At 52.4% G+C, this 9,870-nt stretch overlaps 1 protein-coding gene across 1 annotated transcript; it reads left to right on the top strand.

Moving 5' to 3' along the window:
- On the top strand, positions 1-9,284 carry PGLS (6-phosphogluconolactonase). Its single transcript, XM_038771603.1, has 5 exons — positions 1-381; positions 2,317-2,424; positions 6,739-6,840; positions 7,443-7,583; positions 8,936-9,284. Exons 1-5 carry the CDS (start codon positions 100-102, stop codon positions 9,071-9,073), a joined length of 771 nt encoding a protein of 256 aa, XP_038627531.1. The 5' UTR covers positions 1-99; the 3' UTR covers positions 9,074-9,284.
- The last annotated feature ends 586 nt before the right edge of the window (positions 9,285-9,870 follow it).

Below are 9,870 nucleotides of genomic sequence, written 5' to 3'. Positions count from 1 at the left end.
TCCAGTCGGGACGAAGTTCAGCTGCACATTTCCGCTTCTGCCGGTGTGCTCCCCCCTTCCTCCGTTCTCGCCCGTGGTGCCGCCGTCGCGCCCTCCGCCATGGCCGGGTCCGCCCCCCGCCTCATCTCCGTGTTCCCGAGCCCCCAGGAGCTGGGGGCGTCGCTGGCCCAGCTGGTGGTGCAGCGGGCGACGCAGGGGGGTCCCCGGGGGCGCTTCTTCCTGGGGGTCTCCGGCGGGAGCCTCGTCGGGCTCCTCGCGCAGGAGCTGCCCCGGGCTGCCGCCTCCACGGGGCCCTCCGCCCCGGACCACTGGACCCTTGGCTTCTGCGACGAGCGGCTGGTGGCCTTCGCCGACCCCGAGAGCACGTATGGGCAGTACCGGGTGAGGACGAGGAGGAGGAGAGGAAGAATCAATCAATCAGTCGTATTTATTGAGCGCTTACTGTGTGCAGAGCACTGTACTAAGCGCTTGGAAGTCCAAGTTGGCAACATATAGAGACAGCCCCTACCCGACAGTGGGCTCACAGTCTAAAAGGAAGAAGTAGCGCTGGGCCTGAGTCCGGCTTGGCCCGGCCCCAGGAGAGGGGCTGGGGGCTAGGATTGAGGCAGGTTTTGGGGGGCCCAGGCCGGCCCGGAGGCTTTAGTAGTAACAGTAATAGTTCACGGGTTCCCACTTGGTGCAAAGCGCCCGCGAAGTACAGAATGCAGAAGCGACACTGTGAGCCCACTGTTGGATAGGGACTGTCTCTATATGTTGCCAACTTGGACTTCCCAAGCGCTTAGTACAGTGCTCTGCACACAGTAAGCGCTCAATAAATACGATTGATTGATTGATTGATCCTGCCCACAAGGAGTTTACACGCCCAAGGCCAGCCGGTCGTGATCTCTGGTGGGGGGGTCTTGGGGGTCTAGCCGAGTTCAGTGTTGGCGTGGGCTTCAGGATTAGGGCCTGAGTCGGAGTGAGGTGGCCTTGCCCTCACAACAGCCCCTTCGGGTTGGTAGCTGTGGCTCCCAGATAGGAAGGGAGGTTAGGGTTGATTTCTTCATCAGCAATGGTATTTGAGTGCTTCCGGTGTGCGTAGTGCTATACTGAGCGTTTGGGGCGGGGCGGGGGGGGGGGGGGTACAACAGAGTTGGCAGACAAGTTCTCTGCTCGCAGTGAGCTTCCTTATTGCCCCGTCCTATGTCATTGCCCTCATTTTGAGCTAGCCACAAAGTCAACTCGAATTTCTGTTGCTGATGATGTCGATGCTGGTGGATCGGGTACATGGTGAACCAACCCCCCAAGGGGGCAGAAACAAAGACCAAAATCTTGGATTTGTCCAGAAAAAGGGGCCTTAGGCTTCTTGACGTGGTCCCTAGCTCTAGTACACATTTCCTGAAGTCACCTTTCTTCCTGGAGAATAAATCCATGTGTCAGAGAGCTTAATTTGTGCTCTGAGTGTCTCTGACATGTCAACCTTTCCCAGACCCCAGCTCTTTCTCTTCTTTCCTCCAAAGCCAACCTCCCAAAGGATCTCTCTCAGCACCAGCCTGTTGTTCACTTCTTCCTGCCTGAAACTTTCCTTCCTGATCAACTCCACCAGACCAAGTCCCTCCCCTCTTTCACAGCCCTCCTTAAAAAAGCTACCTCCTCTCGGAGGCCTTCCCTGATTTACTCCCCAGGCTCCTCTCCTCTCCAAATTTCCCATTTTCTTGGCCACTTCACTCTGAAATTTCCAACATAAGTAGAGAACTGCCTGTATGTCTATTTATTTCATTCGTGTCTCCATTTTTTGCTTACACTTGTTATAAGCTGCCTTTAGGTCTTCCCTGTTTTCCTGTTGTGTGTATAATTTGTTTGTCCACTTGCTTCCCCATTAAATTGTGATTTCTTTGAAGACAGGAACTGTATCGTTCCTGTTTCCAAGTGCCCAGTACAATGCACAGATGCCAGTGGTGATGATTATGGTATTTCTTAAGCACTATGTGTCAGGCAATGGGGTAGATGCAAGTTAGTCAGATACAGTCCCTGTCCTACATGGGGCTCACAGTCCAATTAGGAATCCCCATTGAATCCCCATTCTGCAGATGAGGAAACTGAGGCACAGAGAAGTTAAGTGATTCGCCCAAGATTACCCAGCAGACAAGTGATGGAGCCAGGGTTAGAACCCAGGTCCTCTGACTCCCAGGCCCACGGTCTTTCCACTGGGCCACACTGCTTCCCAATGAGGAACAGTTTTCCCACTTCACCCCTGAGGATAGGTATTCTGGAGCCCAGGAAAAGGGAGGAAAAATACTTTGTTGTGTGTGTGTTTTTGTTTTTGTTTTACTTCAGACTCATCTCCTCTCCAGACTTCCCATCCCTGAGAGCCAGGTGATCACCATTAATCCCACTCTGTCTGTAGAGGCGGCAGCTGCGGACTATGCAGAGAAATTGAGAGAAGTGAGTTTTGGGGGGTTAGATGGATAATTCTGTACAAGGAAATGCTGATGACTGATCAACCGCCCCCACTTCCTGGACCTAAACATAGCCCCCGCTTCTCCTCCTTTTCCCAACCTTGTTCTTAGTGATCTGGGAAATGAGATCTGGTGGGGCCCTTGAAATTTGGGAATGCTTTTCTATCGGAGGCTTTTGGGAGCTGGAGGGAAAAGGAGTCTCTTCTACCAGGAACTGGAGTTCTGTTGGTGCCGTGTCTGTTAGATAATAGCCCAATTCTCCCAGAGCCCAAAATTTCTCCTAGACAAAAGGTAGGCACCCTTTTTTTTTAAATGGTAGTTGTTAAGTACTCACTTTGTGCCGAGCACTGTTCTAAGATCTGGGGTAGATACAAGATAAGTTGGACACAGTTCCTGATCCACATGGGGCTCACATTGTAATTGAGGGAGTGGGATTAAATCCCCCGTCTTACAGATGAGGAAACCGAGGCACAGAGCATTGAAGTGACTTGTCCAAGGTTACACAGCAGACAAGTGGTGGAGCCAGAATTAGAGCCCAGTCCCCTGGTCTTTCCATAAGGCCACCTTGTGGGGGTGTGTGTGGTTATAGGGGTCTGGGCCATACCCCCCAGGCTTTCCTTCACTAAAAATCCCCCACAGGGCTCACCTGGGCAGCATCAAGGCTTCCTCCCACCTGCAGCAGCTAGAGATTTTTCTCCAACTTAAACCATCGGAACTGGTTGTAATCTCAAGGTCCCCAGTCTTCTGTGCTCCTACAGGAATGTCCCAAAGGTAGACCACCTGGAGATTTCTCAGGTAAATCACTGCTACCATCCCAGGACCAAAAGTTACAGCCCCCCGCATTCAGAGTTCTGTCTAGCCTTGTTCAACACAAGGGGCCGGTAGCTGGGCTTGAGGTAGGGGTTGGGGGGTTTCTGACCCCTGTCCCCTCTAATCAGTCAATCAGTGTATTTATTGAGTGCTTACTGTGTGCAGAGCACTGTTCTAAGTGCTGTACTCTCCCTTGGGAGTGCGGTCCCAACACGGACAGGTTTCCCAGGACACCCCCCCCCCGCCCCCGCATTGTAAAAAAAGATTAAAAAATACTGAAGCTAAAGAAAGGTAGTTCAAGTATTAACATCCTCAGCAGCAATTAGAATTGAATGTGCCTATAGCAGCTAGTGATTCATTCAGTTGTATTTGAGTGCTCACTGTGTGCAGAGCACTGTACTAAGCGCTTGGAAAGTACAATTCAGCAATAGAGACAATCCCTGCCCACACCGGGTTGCTTGCTGTGTGGACTTGGACAAATGACTTAACTTTTCTGTGCCTCAGTTTCCTCATCTGTAAAATGGGGATTCAGTCCTCCTCCCTCTTACTCAGACTTTGAGCCCCATGTGCGACAGGGACAGTGTCGAACCTGATAAACTTGTATCTACCCCAGGGCTTAGAACAGTCCTTGTTACATTGTAAACACTTAAATGCCATTAAAGAAAAAACAACAAAAAGAAACATAGTGCCGATGCTGACCTGCAGCACTGTGACCCTGGTAGCTGCCTCAGTCTTGGCTGCCCACGCTAGTGAGCTGTTTTTCCAAATTCCTGCCAGGCCTTCCCACGTCCCAGAATGCCTTAGGTGTTTCTTTGGTCAGATGCCCCGCGAGCAGAAAACAAGGTTGCTGCTGTGTCCAATTCTAAGAGCGTATCATCAAATCTAGTCTAAAACACAATTCCCTGACTGTACCGCTTTGTGAGCCAAGATCCTGGTGTCACATCTTTCCAGAACTCACTTAATTCTATACTGTAGGGGTTGCATTCTTGCAAAGTCCCACATACTTCCCAAGCGCTTAGTACAGTGCTCTGCACACAGTAAGCGCTCAATAAATATGATTGATGATGATGACTACCAGGACCGTGCCCTAACCCCATGCAGCAGACAAATGGCAGCAAACCTTGTGACTCCCAGGCCCGTACCCCAACCCTATGCAGCAGACAAATGGCAGCAAACCTTGTGACTCCCAGGCCCGTGCCCCATCCCTATGCAGCAGAAACCTTGTACCTTTTAGACTGTGAGCCCACTGTTGGGTAGGGACCGTCTCTATATGTTGCCAACTTGTACTTCCCAAGTGCTTAGTACAGTGCTCTGCACACAGGAAGCGCTCAATAAATACGATTGATGATGATGACTCCCAGGCCCGTGCCCTAACCCCATGCAGCAAATGGCAGCAAACCTTGTGACTCCCAGGCCCATGCCCCATCCCTATGCAGCAGACAAATGGCAGCAAACCTTGTGACTCCCAGGCCCATGCCCCGTCCCTATGCAGCAGAAACCTTGTGACTACCTTGTAGACTGTGAGCCCACTGTTGGGTAGGGACTGTCTCTATATGTTGCCAACTTGGACTTCCCAAGCGCTTAGTACAGTGCTCTGCACACAGGAAGCGCTCAATAAATACGATTGATGATGATGACTCCCAGGCCCGTGCCCTAACCCCATGCAGCAGACAAATGGCAGCAAACCTTGTGACTCCCAGGCCCGTACCCCAACCCTATGCAGCAGACAAATGGCAGCAAACCTTGTGACTCCCAGGCCCGTGCCCCATCCCTATGCAGCAGAAACCTTGTGACTCCCTTTTAGACTGTGAGCCCACTGTTGGGTAGGGACTGTCTCTATATGTTGCCAACTTGGACTTCCCAAGTGCTTAGTACAGTGCTCTGCACACAGTGAGTGCTCAATAAATACGATTGATGATGATGACTCCCAGGCCCGTGCCCTAACCCCATGCAGCAGACAAATGGCAGCAAACCTTGTGACTCCCAGGCCCATGCCCCATCCCTATGCAGCAGAAACCTTGTGACTCCCTTTTAGACTGTGAGCCCACTGTTGGGTAGGGACTGTCTCTATATGTTGCCAACTTGTACTTCCCAAGCGCTTAGTACAGTGCTCTGCACACAGTGAGTGCTCAATAAATACGATTGATGATGATGATGATTAAGTAAGACTCACGCTATGTCCTGGTGCCCCACACGCAAGTCTTTTCTGACATCCCATCGTGGTCTGTTAAGATAGGCATATGCCGGCAGATTATTTCCCTAAAGCCATAAGAGCATTCTGTTCGAAATGGGAAACAAGAGCATGCATTAAAGCCAAAATGAGTGTGCTGCTCTGTTGATTACCCCGGCTGCTCCAGTTCCCAAACCGGCATCGGTTTGGCTGCTGCGGTGATGTCATCAGGTCAGGGGTCGTGCCCTTTCACTTGTCTCCTTACCTTTCTTCTCTCTGGGTTTTGGGGTGCAGGCTGAGCCCAGGCCCAGGTCTGACCGTAGGTTTCATGTCCAGGCGCCAGCCCGTACGTGGTGTTCTAAGACAGGGAACACACTCAGAAGATGCTCCGTGAATTAACTCCCAGCAGCAGATGTTGAGAATGCTGCTACTGGGGGACAAGAACCCCAAGCTGGGAGGTGACTCAGCAGGCCAGGGATAGTGCGGGGGACTAGAATTCCCAGCTATGGGTTCTTGTCCTCTGGTGCTGCCCTTCTGAACATCTGCTGGGGGGAGTTAATTCACAGAGCTCTTTGTGGTGATAAGGGGCAAAAGGTGGAGCCGCCACCTTGGATCCACTTCTCATCCCTTTCCAGCTCCCAAGGGGTGGGATGAGTTAACTCTGTGGTTGCACTGGAGGTGAAGCTTATGGCTTAGCCCCCTTGGGTGCCAAACCTCTGCAGACGATGGATCCCCCTCTCTACGAAGTACACCCCTCTGAGCACGTTCCTATCCTGATCCCCTGGGCCAGGCTGGATGATTTTCTGGGGATGAGCCTGGAGTGGAAGTTTTGAAGCTGCTGCGATAGGTTTAAACCTTTGTAGGACCTGGTGCCACTTCCTGGCCAGGATGGGCCAACTGGGCCACTGTCGTCCTTGGCTGCTGACAGAATCACCCAGACCCCCTGGGAGAACTGGGGGTGGGGAGAGTGGGCAGAGGAGTTGAGGCCCAAAAAGGGGAAGAAGAAAAAAAAAAAGCGGTAACAGGAAGAGGAGGAGACTGATTGGCACAGAGAGAGTGCTTTACCCTCTTCTCCCCCAAACCTCCCCCCGCTTCTTGCAATGTCTCTTCCTCCTCTCTCTCTCCTCCATTGCCTCCCCTTTCCCTCTCAACCTATGCCCTCTTCCCTGTACCTCAAGTCTGCTCCTGTGCTTAAAATGAAAAGTTGGCCCCTTCTGTACCTGCCAGCTGCATTCCGCTTGGTTTTCTTGTAGGTGAACATATTGGGGGTTGGGTGTTTCTCTCCCCCCTTCCCCCCCCCCCCCACCCTTCTTGTCTCAGGCCTTCCAGGGGGACAGCATACCGGTGTTTGACCTGCTGATTTTGGGAATCGGACCGGATGGCCATACATGCTCTCTCTTTCCGGACCACCCACTCTTGCAGGTGAGCATCCCCAGGCTGCCCGGGCCTGAGTTTGACCGGTGAGTGAAGTGGAGGCATTTGGGAGAGGGATTCTGTTCAGGCCTTCCCAGCCTCGCTTCTGGACTGTTGAGGAAGAGGCTGGCTAGGAGGTAGGCGTTTGCATCCCAGGGCTCTGGTCCTGATTTACTGGACCCTTGTCCCAGGACCAGAGGCTACCAACTCCAAGTGGGAGAAGGCCACAGGGGGCTTGGGACCTACCTGTCCCTGGTAGTACACCGGGAAATATCCAGAAGCCGAAGCAGCAACTGGGCTCTGGGCCATGACTTTCTGTCTCCTCCAAATCCTGACATTTCCCTGTTTGTGTCCCCCAAGACTCGAGTGTGCTGTTGTTGCCCCTTCCTGGTGCACATGCATGTGTCCGTCCCAGCCCTAGACCTGAAAGCTTGGGAAGAAGCGAAAAGGATAATAATAATAATAATGATGATGGCATTTACTAAGTGCTTACTATGTGCAAAGCACTGTTCTAAGCGCTGATGATGACAGTAGCTTCCATTTGCTTCCTGTCTGTTTCCACATTTCCTTGATTGCTTTCTTTCCTACCCCTTGGCTTGTCTTTTGGACAGGAGAAAGAGAAGATTGTAGCTCCCATTAACGACTCCCCGAAGCCCCCACCACAGCGGGTGACCCTGACTCTGCCGGTGCTGAATGCGGCCCGGACGGTCGTGTTTGTGGCTACGGGCGAGAGCAAAGCGGCTGTCCTGAAGGTAATTTCGGAACCTCATTCACAGGGTTGCCCCAACCATTCTGGGTCCCCCATTGGAGGCAAGATGCTGATGAACTCTTCACCCAGAGAATTGATGTGCTCAGCCAAAGACCGGCTGCTTTCCAGTGGAGCTGAGGGCAGATGTCTCCTGCTGTGGGTTGAGAGTTCTAGAACGGGGAAGCCCGGGGGCCCCGAGTCACCCTCCCTCACACTAGGACTTTATTCTCAGTGTTCCTCTGCATCATGTTCAGTGTCTGCCCCGACCCACCTTGCACCACGCTGGTGGGAGAGAGAAAACTCACTGTGATCATGGTCATGACTGTGGGCTCTGAGCCTCTATGAGCCACAGATTCTGCACCTCCAGCCACAGTGCCCTGCTGAACTGTGTTTTTTGCCTCCATGTAGTCTTAGTGTTTTGTTTCATCTCTCCTCATGGGTCTGTCACCAGTCCAACCCCGCCTCCCCCCCCCCCCACTTTTATTTTTAGACTGTGAACTCCCTTAGGACCAAGATCTGTATCTAATTCCCCTCTATATTCTTTCTCAGTGCTTTGTATACGTAAGGTGCTTAATATACATATTGCTATTACTAGTACTGCAGATGGATCTGGACTTTCTTTTCAGGGCAGCGCCCCTTAGCCATATTACAACACCTCCAGGAAACAGTTGGGCCATCAGCTCCCCCAGACCCTCCAGCTCCTCAACCCTGCTTTTCCTGGCTGCCCACACTCCACCCCCCAGAATCTGGCCTGGTCCCCTCTGAGCTTCACCAGGTGTCAAAAGGGCTTTGCTGGATGCATGAGGCTGGGTCTCAGAGTCTTTAGCCAACAGAGGGAAGACCAACTGAGCCCCATCTCTTTCTTGTCCCCGAAATGAAGGACGACGTGCCTAGTGGAGAGATCACAGGGCTGGGAGTCAGAAGGACCTGGGTTCCTATCCCAGTTCCGCCACCTTTCTGCTGTGTGACCTTGGGCAAGTCACTTCACTTCTCTGTGCCTCAGTTGCCTCATCTGTAAGATGGGGTTTAAAAGAGTGAGCCCCATTTGGGACAGAGACAGTGCCCAATCTGATTAACTTGTATCTACCCCAGCTTTAACAAGTGCCATTATTATTATTATTCCTTCCCATCCTCAGTCTGAGCAGCCTTCAGATGCTTTGTTATGGAAGCGTATGCTTGTGCGCGTGCTGTCATCATCAATCGTATTTATTGAGCGCTTACTATGTGCAGAGCACTGTACTCTCGTGCGCTCTCTCTCGCTCACCCACACACTGGCCTTCAGAGTCTTGGCCCACTTGCCTCTGGCTGACTGCAGCGGTCACAGCAGGTGTCCCCATGCTGGGTCTCTCCATGCAGCGCATTTTGGAGGGTGAAGAGGAGAACCCGCTTCCCGCTGCCCTCGTCCAGCCCCACACGGGGAATCTGTACTGGTTCCTGGATGAGTCTGCGGCCAAGTTGCTGTCGGTTCCCTTCGAGAAGCATTCCGTCTTGTGAAGCTGCTGTCTGGGGTCGGGGGAATCCAGCAGCCTGACACCTTTGGGCTCCGAGCTGGCCCTCCCGTTCCGGAGCCTGCCTATGGGGCCAGAAGAGGGGCGGGGTGCATTTCCAGTTGCAGATGGAAACTGCAGGATGGTTAGTGCGAGTTCTGTTTTGTGAACATTGGTCGGTGTAAACTGGTTGCTCAATATTAAAGGTGTGAATTTCAGCCCGTTGATGTGCTTGCATGCAATGCATGCGCGGGTTCTCCTTCCCCCTCCCCCTCTCTTAATATCTCGCTGTGGTTTGGACTGATCCTCCATGCTTGTGTGGCGGTTTGGTCCATGCCCTTCAGGATTTCCTCTGCTAACCCTCCCTGCCTCCCAGGGTTCCCTGCACTGGGCTGAGGCTTGCTACCACCTGCAGCAGCCAGGACTTTCTCCTGCCCTGAACTCTGGGAGTTTATCATCTTCCTGCCCCCCGCCCCTGCAGGAAGCACTTCCCTACTAGAGCATCCCAAGGTTTGGGGGGAGCGGGGTGTCAACCGCTGTCACCATTTAGCTGTAGAAACCCAAATGATTCCTGCACCTTTCCAGGGGTGATAACTGTTAATCCAGCCCTACTCCATGCTGGCATAGAGAGTCATGAATAGAAGGGTTTTCTGAATCCAACACCTCCCGCTGTATGACGGTCCACATGTGCCTGGGGCCGTGAATACAAAATGCACAGGATTTCTTTTTAACAGAAAAGATTCAGAAATACTGAAGAAAATTAATTCAAGAAGCAGCATGACCTAGGGGCAAGAGCACGGGCTT

The sequence above is a fragment of the Tachyglossus aculeatus genome, chromosome X2 (genome assembly GCF_015852505.1).
Source record: "Tachyglossus aculeatus isolate mTacAcu1 chromosome X2, mTacAcu1.pri, whole genome shotgun sequence".
NCBI lineage: Eukaryota > Metazoa > Chordata > Mammalia > Monotremata > Tachyglossidae > Tachyglossus > Tachyglossus aculeatus.
Note: the sequence above shows the minus strand (reverse complement) of the source record. Positions and strands in the feature narration are given on the sequence as shown.

Bases quoted from the DNA above. Each gene is read 5' to 3' on its own strand.
- PGLS (XM_038771603.1), top strand. From the start codon at position 100: ATGGCCGGGTCCGCCCCCCGCCTCATCTCCGTGTTCCCGAGCCCCCAG. The intron at 382-2,316 runs GTGAGGACGAGG...GTTTTACTTCAG, and splicing joins GCACGTATGGGCAGTACCGG to ACTCATCTCCTCTCCAGACT. The intron at 6,841-7,442 runs GTGAGCATCCCC...TCTTTTGGACAG, and splicing joins CGGACCACCCACTCTTGCAG to GAGAAAGAGAAGATTGTAGC.